Genomic DNA, 13,334 nt, shown 5'->3' on the forward strand with positions numbered 1-13,334 from the left:
GCTCAGATCGGATCTTCACTCTGATTGTTTGCTTTTGTCCTGTGGTTTCTGAATTTATACGCATTTACACATACACACATTAATTACATTCTAAAAACAATTAAAATTAAACTAAACAGGAGGCTGAATATTGTTTACCACACCTGAATAACAGAAGAAGGACATTTTTGTTGAACAGACTCCATCCTCTACCTGATTTTGGAGTAAATAACCACAGTTTTCATTATCTTGGTTATTATCGGGTTGTCCTTGTTTCCACGGAATGCTGAACACATTAGCCTTGTCTAACCATTTCCAGGAGTCTCGGAACAGGCCAAACCATAAATCTCCACTGGCAATAGTCGATATAATAGAATATTCTAAGGAATCTCTCGCACTGGCCAAGTCTGTGTACTGTTGTCTGCAGTGACTTTGGGCATCATACCACGTCTTCTTTTGCGAAACATGAATGTACTTATGGCCAATTAACGTGTCTGTCAAAATTGAAATACAATGGGAGACAAAGAGTTTTTTTAAAAGCACTGAGCTAGATTAAAGGCCCTTTAAATAATCCCTCTTAAATTTTTAAAACTGACAATTAGTAATACAGTAATTTTAGCACCATGGATTTTTTTAAGGCCAACATAGTGAATAATGTGTTGTTCCTCACCAAAATAGCATAGAAATTCATGTGGTTCTGTGCATGGCTTATCATCCCACTTCCCCTTATTTGTTAAGGCACATTCTTCCTTTCCATTATGGTTATCAGGCTGATTAGAATCCCAATATTTCAAAGATCCCAGTGGTGCATTTTCAAATGACCAGCGCCAACTTTCAATGTCGTTATACAGTCCAATCCAGGCACTGGAAGTAAATTTTTGACTCTGACCAACACTCTGAAGTTGAAGCATCTCATCATTACTTTTGATTGTAGCCAAGTCGGTGTTGTTGGCTTGACAATATGCCTGTGCTTCGCTCCATGTTTTTTTCTCCCTAATCAGATAGTACTTACGAGGGAGAGACAGTATCAGAGGGAAAATTCCTGTGGACGAAAATTTTAAGATGTGAAATTTAAAAATTTAATTTAAAATTTAAGTGTGATTTATATGGTAGTCTTTTAATATAAAAATTATTGATTGCTACAGGTGTCCTATGTCCTACAGTTCCACATGCGCAAAATAACATGATCTTTTCTAAAATCTTTCCTTTTACCTGCAAATACAACCAGCTACATTTGCAAAACATTTGAGGCGAGACTCAGCTGAACCGGAACACAGCTGTTCTTTACAGTACATTCAGTAACTGTGCTTAGAATTAATCCAACTAGAACTAAAATTGGCTCTGTATTCAGGATCGTAGTAAATCAGGGCTTGATTACTCAGATGACTGGATGAAACCAATGATCTATTGTTTTCTCTCTCACCTGTGAGAAAAAGGAGTATGAAGAGACTCTGCATCATTGATGTCTTGTTGAAGAATTCGATAAAAAAATGTGGTTCCTCTGAGCTGCAGAATAAAGCATTTATATTAAGACTGGTAACTGCAATTTACCAATTTACTACTTTATCACATATGACTAATCAACGGATTTTCATTACATTCTTAAAATGAATACTGCAGATATTTGTCAATTTGCCAAGCACATATTCTCAGTACAACATGGATTCTTCTTCACTTTTATTGGGCACATTTCTTATGTTCTACCTTTATGATTTGTTTGTTTTTTTTAATTGCAATTTAATTGTAACCTTAAGTTTAGTGTTCTGTAAGAATTGGCTAGGTAAAGGGATAAAAAAATGAGAATATTAGACTAACTCCGGCTCATTTACTTTTCTGTTTATCAATGAGCATCCACCCTGTCAAATAAACAAATAAATAAACAGATTGTAGTAACTTAATTGTATGACTAGATTATACCACATGCCAGATGACATGATAAACTCATACTAATTAAGAAATAGCTTAAAAAAAAATCAGAGCAGAGATTTAAAACATACCTTGACCAGCGAATGTCTTGACCAGTATGTGAAAATCTAAGCTAGCCACCTTTTTCTCAGGTAAAATATCTAATGCAAAACACTTTTCCTTTTGTGTTTAAAGGACCAGTACAAACTGTTGATGTCACTGTGTAATTGAATCCAAGCAGAGAAGTACTGACATGTTCATGAGGTTCATTTGTTTATATTTATGTGTGGCAGTCAGAACGAGAGAAACAGTAACACTTAGTAATTAGAAACTTAGTAATATTAAAACATCTTACTGAGATACTCAATATTACACAATTTTACTTTAGTTCTATTTCACCTGTTCAAATGTCTCCCCCTGCTGGTACTGTACAATAATACATATTACAAAACAAAAACAAAATAATAAACTAATCACTGCAATAACTATCTTATACCATACTGTTGATTTGTTGTTGTTGTTGTTAAGTACACAAAATCTTATTGTTCCTCTTTGTAATTTATTTCCTTTATCTGGGATTTATTAGGTTGATTATTGTTTATCCTTAATACTGTGATGTGAATAGAAAAAAACCTAGATAGAGAACATCTAAAAAGAGAAATCAAACTATTCAGAGAGATTTTCCCTGCAACAATTGCCTCTGGTTTGTTAATTAGGAATCTCTGTACATGAGATCAAATTGAACTGAACCGACACAGAGTCAAATTGCTACAAAGCGATTCCTTACCAGAACTATTGTGAAAACACAGTCAGTGTGTCTCCATTTTCTTTTAAGTGTTGTTTTAATTTCATTGGGCTTGGTGTTTTGCTAAAAGCTGCTAACACTGCTATGTGATTTTAGCTCTTAAGTGTGAGTCAATTTAGTGACTGAAAACACACCTGCTGCATCGAATACAGGTGACCAAAAGGTGAGTTTTAGATAAGTCTGTATTCCAGATACCTGTATGTCGTCTTATCTAAAACTAATTTCTAAGCAAGACATGTAAGTAATTACATGAGAAGGGTTTTAGGGTGATGATAGCAGCAGGTTACCTTTTCAAAACTCTTTCCTGCTCTCTAATCTCACAAGCAAGGTAGTAGAATTGTCATACGTGCATCAGACTAACGGGATCCGTCTTAGTTTCCTTTGTTAGTTTTCTAATGTGTGAAAACCCACAAGCTTTTTCCGCATTTGCTTCCCTTGATCAAAAGTATAGCCAAAAGCCCAATAGCCTTTCTTGAGGGAAATGAGATCTGCCATTATACATACACCCAAGTTCATCTCCCAGGATCAAGCTACCAAGCTTCCACTTCTCAGATGTATAAAAATGAGATAAAAAGTTTCTCAGGATAAGAATGTTGGACAAATGTTAAATATATGATATAAGCTATCAGCAGTTTCCCCCTGAGAGTAATCCAAGTTTAAGTGTTGTAAATGTTCAGAGATTTGAACTGAGAAAATTCGAACACACGGACAAAATGGACACGTTTGATTTTTTTCATATTTTCTTGGTAAAGGTATCATCATTAACTGTACATTTTTCATAAAAAAAAAAAACAACAACCAAAACATGTATAAAACCTTCGGGTCCATGTCTCAAGTAACATATTATACAACATAACCTTTGTACACTATGTACTCTTGTAGAACAGCAAGTTCTCAAATAAAACAAACAAGAACATTCTGCATTAAATGTGCTACCTCACATTGTACCTGGTGTACACTAGACCTTATTGTATTAACCCGGTGTTCTTGAACTAAACACGTGTAAAGTACGCAGTTTGAGACATGGCTGTGGTGCCGGTGAAAGAGGAGTCTCTATTTGAGCGTCTTGCTGATGTTGGTGTAACCGGCACCTACGCAGGTCATCAGCACTTTCTCTCCTCCTTTCTGCTCTTCTTCGTCTTCTTTCTGCTGCTCGATCTTGAACATGATCTGAAGAAAGTCCCGGATGTGCCGAAGAAACTCTATCCTGCAAGAGACCACAGTAGCTACGTTTACATGAACGGTCATGTCTAACAGAAACTGTAAATGCTTTAACCTTCATTTAGACACGTCTCAGTCTTACTGGCGTTCGTACTTGGACGTGTATCTGTCTTTAGCCTAGATCTCACTAGGACTAAAGTTTGAATAATGTTAATACTCAGTGTTTAACAAGAATGAACAAATTCCTCTAGAAATCATCAGCCTAACTTGAACTGTGATGTAGTTGAAATAAAGGAAGAAAAGATCTGAGGGCTTGATCTTGACTTGTTATCTCGTCACCCTTGAGCCTCGGTCTTGAATCGATCTCGGCTAGTCCTGATCCTGAGCTCATCGATGGAGGCTTTAACTACAGCACTATGAGGAAAACAGTACATAAACCGACCTTCGTAAAATGGCATCTGAAATCAGTCAGAAGTTCAGTGAAAACTTAAAACACGCCTATATTATTTCACACACAACGGCTTTTAACTGTTGTGATATTAAATGATAAATGAATGTGTTATAATGATGGATATCAGCAAACGACGCTTCTCTGCTGAGCAACTCTACTGAATTCCTGGTACATGCAAGTTAACTAGCTCTCCTTGTGTGTGTGTGTAATTTTTACATAGAATTTTCTTATTAATTGAGAGTTTGATTAAATTGAAGGGGGCGGGGTCTATTGCAGAGGGTGAAGGGTGTCATTAAAAAACGAAAAAAGAAAAACAACAAGAACAAAAAGTACCCCAGGTTACAGAATAGGGAACTTTAGTAACCTTTTGGGACGTACACGTACCCTGAAATACGCTAGTTTCTATTGAAATATTTTCTGTTAGAAGGTCACAGGGCAACACAGTTATAGCTCCTTAAAAAAATAAGAGTTTCTAAATCACCATCCAAAACAGAATACCACAAAACAGTCCCAGAATGCACTGCGGCGGTACAAAGCCTTCGCAGCGAACACTAGGCTAGTCAGCTAGCGACGACATGATGTTGACGACCTTGGAGGCGCTTTATGCGATCTACGCAAATAAAAAAAAAAACTCAGAAGACGCCAGACCAGCTTGAAGGTATCTGTGAGGACCTCACTTTCGCTGACACAGGAAGCATTTGTGTTGGCACCGCCAATCTTCAGTTATCATAGTACTGTACTTGATTAGGACACAGCACCGGTACCATGATAACTGAAAATGGACAGTTCACTGTCTGCTGGAGGTCGAGGTCGATCCGACGTCCACGAAAACCCCTGATTGGACTGATACGAGTTCCTGTTAAACCTAAATAATAATCAAACCATAATGTTCTATTGTGCAAGATTAAAATCTGCACAGTCTATGTAAGTGAGAGAGAGGCCTGGATAAAGTAATATGGAAAAGATGGAACACCAGTGGATCCAGTCTATTTTAGTTAAGTTCTAGTTTAGTTAACTACTCAAATGTCTTCAAAGTATATACTTATTACTCGGTCTTGCTTTTCTGAAACCAGTCTAAATCAACAAATGTTTGAATTGATTTCTGTCTATACTGCTGCACTTTAATTCCACATCTATAACTATCGACAATTTTGTCAGCTGAAATTTCTGTACAGGCAAATGGGTGAAGGTCGGTGGGAAACCAAAGTCTCGGTAAGGTGATGTTAATGCACGGAGCGAGCCGTTGGTGTCAGCATATAGGGAGAGAAACAAAGAGAAAGCAAGACTCACGTATATGGAGAAAGGGGACCTAGAAGAACTTTGGACACATCTTGCTGGCCAAGCGTCATGTACAAGAGAGCCAAGCTCTGGTTATTCGAATCCACACAGCCACCCTGGAAATGATGACAAGATACAGAAGATATGCTATAGAAAATAAATATACAATAAAATATATAAATATATAAATATACAATACAATATATATAAGTAATTTGTCTTTAAATCTAGCCATAAGCTATAACATGACAGATTTTCTATGTATAAATAGAACACATACTTCTCCTGACAGGAAAGAATTTTTTAGATTAAAAAAAAATTATCACAAAAGGGACAAATACATTTGGCTCCAGTGCAGAATATAAATTCTAATAATTTTCCCCCTTCCATGTACTAATCCCTTTCCAACTGCACTCACAAAGGTAAAACACATGCATGGTTTTGTAGCAAATTGTATAAATACATCAAAATAAACATTTTAGCTACCGAGGTCTTGTCAGTACTTTAACCCCAGAGAGTGTATGTAGAATAGAGAGAACCCGTGGCCTCGACTGTTAACAAGCAAACCTATATATTTTACAGAGTATTATACGAGTCATGATACTCTTTACTCTAATAGGAGAAGTAATGTTGGATTCCTTAGCAACAGCATTTTGCCCATTACTACAAACATTCAAGTCTAGTGTTGGGCCACAGCGACTCATCCAGCTGTGACTGCTCACGTGTCCGGCTTGGTGTTTCTGCACGGACATCCGCACGTCGCTGATTCAATCACGTAATTATATCATGGAACTGAGGCTGCGTTGTTCACATGAGTTTATTCCTCGCTAACAGAATTCTGAAAAGTGACTGCCTCAGGGGAAATAAATAAATAAATAAATAAATAAAACAAAGTATATTTTTACCCTTATAACTAAACACCTTAATAATCACAAAATATATATTAAAAACCCAAGGCTTCAAACGATCAAATAAACTTTTTACCGCAAAGATACTGTACTGGAACGGATGTTTTGTCTGTCTGGGTTGAAGTATTTTAACTGTTACTTCAGTGCTCTGTATTTCTATCCGACATGAGCATGATTTTGTTCATTAAGCAGTTTAATCAGTTAACATAAGATGCGCTAAACCTTCCAGTAACACAGCTTGGCCACTGCAGCGCTTCAGGTACAAGAAACATACACTAACTTTCTCTTCCTTATAAAAAGGGGCCATTACTTTTGTTCCACCTGAACGGCTATTCTTTATTCGTTTTCATTTACGGATGAGTTCTAGATCTCGTTTCTTAATAAATTTGCGACTATAAACGACAGACTTAAACTTGACAGCGTAAACTTTATACCGAAATACTGAGGTTCAAGTTATACGTTTATTCACACAACCTCAGAAGCTTTTATAGGATATGATGTTATACGTGTAAACAAATTACAGAACACATTCCATCATATCCAGGCTTGATAAATTTGAAAAACTTACCTCGGCGAATGATGTTACGTTACCTCGCTCCACTAAATACTTACAGTAATCAAAGAGTAAAAAAACTACACACACCTCCAGCGCTCCTCTCTAACGCTGATGAACCTGACAACTCCTCAGCTGCATTACATTATCCATCGACTGGGGCTCGATATCTGAGAACACCACAGCGTTATGCTGATGAGGCACACCAGAGCACAGCACGTCTAAACAAGCTGGCGGAAAAGTCCCAAAGATCCCGAGACACAAGATCCCTCCTCTCTACAGTTGCACACAAAATCCGTTGAGTAGAACATGATGCTCTTTAAGTACACACTTAACCTCTGTTACATAGACTCTAACCGTGATTCGCTCTCTGTGTGACGGTGAGAATTTACCAGATTCTTCGACACTTAAATTCAATTAGTCGCCTTTTACAATGAGCTCCTCTGTGTAGTCTGCATCGTGGCATGGCAGCGTCTGAAAGAATTATACCAATAATAAAATTCTGTAACAGCAACGTGCCAGAACCAGATATCTGAAAACGACCTGAACGGTAAGAATGGAAAGACAAACAGGATGCAGATAAGTGCAGTTAAACACAAACGGACTGGATCTGGAGGAGGGGAGAAAGAAAAAAAAAGAAAAAAAGGAAAAGCAACACTTTAAGCATGTTCACAAACACGGATAAGACAAACATCAACCTGCGTCATTTAGAAAGTGGCGAAATAACTTGGCACGTTCTCAAAAACGGAAAAAAAAAAGGCTGGAATAAGTGAATGAGCAGCAAATGGTACGAGGTGCCAATATTTACAAACAAAACAATTATTATCTAAAAGCTGCTTGGAGATAGTCGTAAAAGCAAAGAGTGGGAAAATCACCGGAAAACCGACGGGAAAATATATAAAGATAACGTGTTTACGACGGCGATGCTGAACTCTCAAATCCGATTGGTCTGAATTTTCTATGATAGCGACTATAACTTAACATGTATGAAGTGGTTTTAAATGTAGGGTTGGGAACACGAATCAGATGTTTATAAAGGAAGCCATTAGGAAGCTATCAGGAAATACCGCAGTTTATAAGCTCTAGCGTCTGAAAAACACCGGCCATTTTATTCCTGAGTTTTTTCCCCTCTGGATTTGAGCTTTAATTAAATGTAAAAGAAAACCTCTGTCCTTACGTTCAAACTACACGGCATACATTTTTTTTTTTTTAAAAAAGACAGCCAATTGCTTTGAAATGCTCACAAAAAAATGATCACTCCACAAAATACACACCCAAAAGTCATACCGAGCACATGTTCTTATAAGTGTGTGTGTGTCCAAAAGCTGTTTACTACAAGGACTGACCGTAGGCCACTGATTAACCACTAAGCAAACACACACAGACTGGAGCGTGTCAGAGTTCCCATCGATATAAATATTAACCGTCGCCGTGTAACCTTGTGTCTCCGAGTTCGACCAATGAGAATCTGTTTGAATTCAACGACCTGAAAATAAATAAATAAATAAAATAAAAAAGTACCACCAGACTCGAGTCACTAACCCGACTCACATGGCCCTGAGTCTGAGACACACATTCATTCCTGTGTCTGTATGGAATAATATGAAAAAGCAGAAGCTTGTGAACGCAGGTTTCTTGCTCTAATCTCTGTGTTCGTGTCTGTGCTATGTGCTTGTATGGCAGAATTACTTTCCTACGAGTTCATACCGATCATATTCGACACCTGTAGCTTAGACAGACGCAGAGTCAGCTGCACAACCCACCCTGTACACCTCCTCCAGCAGAAGTTTTGCACAGTTCTTCCCCAGTTCTTCAGGAAGAACCGGATCTCCCTGTCCCTGTGGGGTCGATGCCATCTCTGCGCTCAGAAACGTCCCGTTTATCGTCTCTGCCACCAACGTCAAGCCGAACCCCGGAGACCTGGATGTTAAATAATACAAAAAAGTGTTCGTGCACTGCCAATATATTTTTTATATACAATATGATTGTATACCCTGTTTAGTGAGCACATACAATGAACAGGAGCTCATTTAATCTGAGTATTGATCTTACATAAATATTCTCTTGCTTAATAACGAGTTAAAGGAGATTTTTACATGAATCCTTGTAGGTGGTGAAGGTAATAAATAAATAAATGGTTAAAAAAATAATAAATATCTAGGTTTATATTCCGCTTTTCTTCCTTAAAAAAAACAGTAATGTGATTATCTTGTATTGTTTATTGTAATGTTTTTATGTAAGAATTGAAGAATCAGTAAGGCAATGCAACCCTAGCATGTTACTGTCAGTAAATCATTATCATCATCAGCGCCATCTAGTGTCAGAGGGAAAAAAATAAAATAAAAATACAAAAAACACAACACACACAAGTGCTTAGTGCTTACTTCCCCGAACTGGCTCCTTTCATGTGGTCTGTGTAAATGTAAATGTCTGGAATAAATTTGTTTAAGATGCTACGGGCCGAGTCTACGATCCTGTTGGCCATCTGAGGCGACACTCGCACTGAGTATCTGGCATGTAAGGGTTAAGGATTCAAATAAAAATAAACTCGTAAAAAATGTCCTTAAAAAACAAATATATAAAAACACAGATCTAAAAATGCAAATAACTTTTAACGCATAACACCACACATTATCAACCATTTACAAATTCTATTTTAGCATTCAGCCCTAAAGCAAAGCAGAGTCGGAATTTGCACCAACAGAACCGGAATCCAGCATTCGCTTCATATTGTGCAACACACTTCACATCTAATCCGGCTGTGCACATCTGCACAAAGTGATTGTGAAGGATACGCTGTTCCTCTGATCCTCTTGATTTTGCCCGGATCCATGAGCTGCACGGGTTTGATGGTTCGCCGTACAGGACAGGAAAAATGCACTTCACCTCCTCCCCCAGGCGCCATGCCTCTCCTGACCACCTGAAAAAAATAAAACAAATAAAAACAAACAACAGGAGAATACAATTTTAAACACAAAACAGATTTAGTTCAGACAGGGTACATGAATAGACAGATCCATAAAGTTATGCATCTCTCTAATCAGGGAGAGATATACACTGTACAGCACATTATTCCTCTGGCTTAGATTATAATACGACATAAAAGACATTTAGCGACAGCTTTAGGTTTGGAGGATATAAATACCGTATTCTACTTAAAACACTCGACACTGACAATCAGATATACCGAATAGAATCGACTTTAGCAGTACCTTTATTTCCAGACCTTCACCATCGATACCAAACGTCTTCATCAGAGGAATAGCGGTGGCTTTTAGCAAGTCCACCTGCAAAACAAACAAAACCTCAGACATTTTAAATACAACACAGAAACCTAATCGTCTTTTAAGCGTAGTCGTGGGAGCGGTTACTCACCGAAGGGTCCGCCGGGTCGTTCGTCACCCCCTTTAATACGGCTTTGAGTGGACTCTTCATGAACGGTGCCAGCATGATGAGCGCCTCAAGGTAGTAACCTATGGAGCGCTGAACGTTACACTCATGCTCCACAGAGCCACCATACAGCAGGCCAGGCTGGTAAAACAACACCGTTCCTGTATGGAGGACACAAGTATAGAAGAAAAATTTTTTTCAATAAGCAGGGAATAAGTATGGTCATTCGTCAGCCAATCATGTGGCAGCGGTGGCACAAGGGATTTACAAGGTCAAGAGATTTACAACTTATCAACTCCGAAATGGAAGACTTTGTTAACTCAACTAACCACTATTTACAATGTGCTGGCAAGAAAAACGCATCAAACCTAAAGAAGGATGGGCTACAGCAGCAAAAGTCCACATCAGGTTCTACTTTTCTCAGCCACACACAAAAACACACAGGAACAGAGCGATTGTGTGTCCATGCAAGAAGGTCTGGTGACGACGATGGTGATGTTCAGACCTACCTGTTTGGTTGATTTCGATCCTGGTGCCGTTGGTCACTTTGTCCAGCAGCCTGATGAAGCTCGCTTCAAAATCTGAGAAGATAAAAAACGTTAATAAAGCAATAAATCGTAATATTCTGCACCCTTGGATATCATTCTAAAGCACTGCGACTGCTCAATCATAGCTGATATTAGGATGATATCCTGATTATAGTCGAGTGCAAAAGTTTGCGCCGCTGTTGTTTTTGGGTTGTTGGTGAGAGCCAAATTTAAATATACATGGCTTTATCTACAAAAACAAACGAAAATAAATGCATCATGACCACATTTGAACAAAGTTGTACCGTATCTCCAGACTGGTTTTGTAAATTTGCAAGAAATACAAATGACAGTTATAATGGAGGCGATTGGACACGATTTATTCATGAATATGTAAATCACAATTATTAAACAATCCTAAACCGAGAGAGTGCTCATAATTATACTTTCTATACTATATGTATATTTTATATTTACACTCACATTTTTTAATCATTTTCACACTCATTTTTTTAAAAAAAAATTTTTGCATTCATTTTTTCTTTTTATCATTTTTGCATTCACATTTTTTATTATTTTTGCACTCACATTTTTACACTCACATTGCATCAATCCAGTATTTGCACGCGACTGCGTCACAGTAATGACGTCACAGACAAACAAACGTACGTGACGTGAGTCAAAGATCGAACCCACACGTGAAAAAGTGTAGTTTAAAATATTAATAGGAAAAAATATAAAACCTTTTGAAAGCAAAACGACGTTTGAGTGTTGACGGCACGTACAACAACAACAACTGCTATGGTCAGCTTTCTTTACACGTTTTAGGAGACGTTTCTGTCTCATTTGGGATGTTGATGCATTTTATTTTATTTCTTGTCACGTGGGAGTTTTTTTTATTAAAACTGAGAATTTGCATAGAGATAAAAACAACAGTTTATAGTGAAACAATCATCAATAACGTGGAGAAAATGTTTTTAAAACAAGTCGTAACTGCGGTTTAGTTGTAAGATCCGTCACGTTATTTGAGGTCAGTCAACAACACCGACACAACTTTGATACTGATGTTTACGCAATGCTACATGCTAAGCTAACACACATTTCCTACGACGTCACAGCACAAACAGCTCTCCGTTCGTGTGATAAACTCACCTCGAAGCCCGGGGTTGTCGTCTCTGGATCGGATATTTCGTACTTTCACCCTTTTCCCACTCAGCGTGGACAGCACGAGTCTCTGCCTGAGGAAATTACAGCCTTCGTAGCTGAGACTAGCCATGTTGCTATCGCTTCACGCGCACCAAACACACGTGTGTCTCACGAGAGCTTTTTCCTCCACCCGTATTCCAACAAACCACGCCCCCATCCTGCTCGGATTGGCTGATAATTAACACCCACGATCATCATGTATCCATAGCAACTGTGAAACAGTTTTTTTTATTTATTCATTAATGGGCTTTGTTTTTATTAAAAAAATATCACCGTACTTTTATGTAATATAAAAATTATATTGAATTATTAAAAAAAATATGGACATAAAAGTTTAGGTGATATTAATTGCATCCATATTTGTCGTCCGTTCTACAGAAAAAAAATTAAATCTCATATTATATATAGTTTTATACTTCAATAAAGATTGAAACTATGGATTCTACTGGCTGTGAAACAAATTTCCCCTCGGGGATAATAAAGTTGACCTAACCTAACCTAACTATTCCACAACAGTATACAAGGCGGGGAGCAAACAGAATACGGGTGGGGAAAACAGTTCATTCCTACGGAGCGGCGCGAAGGACAAAAGGGATGAATTAATAAACGTGTGCAGTACTTCCAATTGTTAACACAAGGTGGCGCTTTATTCTTTTTTTTTCCAAATCAAACCAAATCTTATGAAACAGAAATATACAAAAATAAACAACCAAAGAGGAAGCAAAAGTAAAATGCATTTACCAGGAGCTAATTAAAGCTAAACATTGGTGCAGTAACATTCATGTTAGACACAATAAGGTACATTTACAGCATTCAGCAGAAACTTTTATATTCTTTATCAACACTGTACCCACCTGCTCAGGGACTCCAATAGCACCAATTGTATTTAAGTGCTTTCATATTTTTACTATTCTGCTATAAATATGGTCAGATCCACAATGTTATAGATCATGGTGGCACTTTTATTGCATCTTTTGTGCAGAAATATTAAGTTACTGAGTAAAATGTATCGTGTGTCTTTGTTTAAGATCGAAAAAGCATAATTATTAGCAAATGATTGTAGTATAAGAGGAATAAAACACCGCCGTATGCCGTAATTGGAAAATAACCAGCGCTTTGGGTTGGTAACAGTAACTCTAGTAACAGTAACAATGCCATCGTTCGATATTTC

General features: G+C 37.6%; 1 protein-coding gene across 1 annotated transcript; it reads right to left on the reverse strand.

Annotated features, from left to right (window-relative positions):
* Positions 1-3,407: 3,407 nt before the first annotated feature.
* On the reverse strand, positions 3,408-12,298 carry rcl1 (RNA terminal phosphate cyclase-like 1). Its single transcript, XM_060862793.1, has 9 exons — positions 12,110-12,298; positions 10,940-11,011; positions 10,416-10,591; positions 10,253-10,327; positions 9,836-9,960; positions 9,425-9,550; positions 8,804-8,960; positions 5,592-5,695; positions 3,408-3,896 (listed from the first exon to the last, which is right to left on the reverse strand). Exons 1-9 carry the CDS (start codon positions 12,231-12,233, stop codon positions 3,743-3,745), a joined length of 1,113 nt encoding a protein of 370 aa, XP_060718776.1. The 5' UTR covers positions 12,234-12,298; the 3' UTR covers positions 3,408-3,742.
* Positions 12,299-13,334: the final 1,036 nt, after the last annotated feature.

The sequence above is a fragment of the Tachysurus vachellii genome, chromosome 26 (genome assembly GCF_030014155.1).
Source record: "Tachysurus vachellii isolate PV-2020 chromosome 26, HZAU_Pvac_v1, whole genome shotgun sequence".
NCBI classification, from domain to species: domain Eukaryota; kingdom Metazoa; phylum Chordata; class Actinopteri; order Siluriformes; family Bagridae; genus Tachysurus; species Tachysurus vachellii.

Excerpts from the sequence above, each read along its gene's own strand:
- rcl1 (XM_060862793.1), bottom strand. The coding sequence starts at position 12,233 with ATGGCTAGTCTCAGCTACGAAGGCTGTAATTTCCTCAGGCAGAGACTC. Across the intron at positions 11,012-12,109 it reads CGACAACCCCGGGCTTCGAG|ATTTTGAAGCGAGCTTCATC; the intron begins GTGAGTTTATCA and ends TTATCTTCTCAG. Across the intron at positions 10,592-10,939 it reads GATCGAAATCAACCAAACAG|GAACGGTGTTGTTTTACCAG; the intron begins GTAGGTCTGAAC and ends TCCTCCATACAG.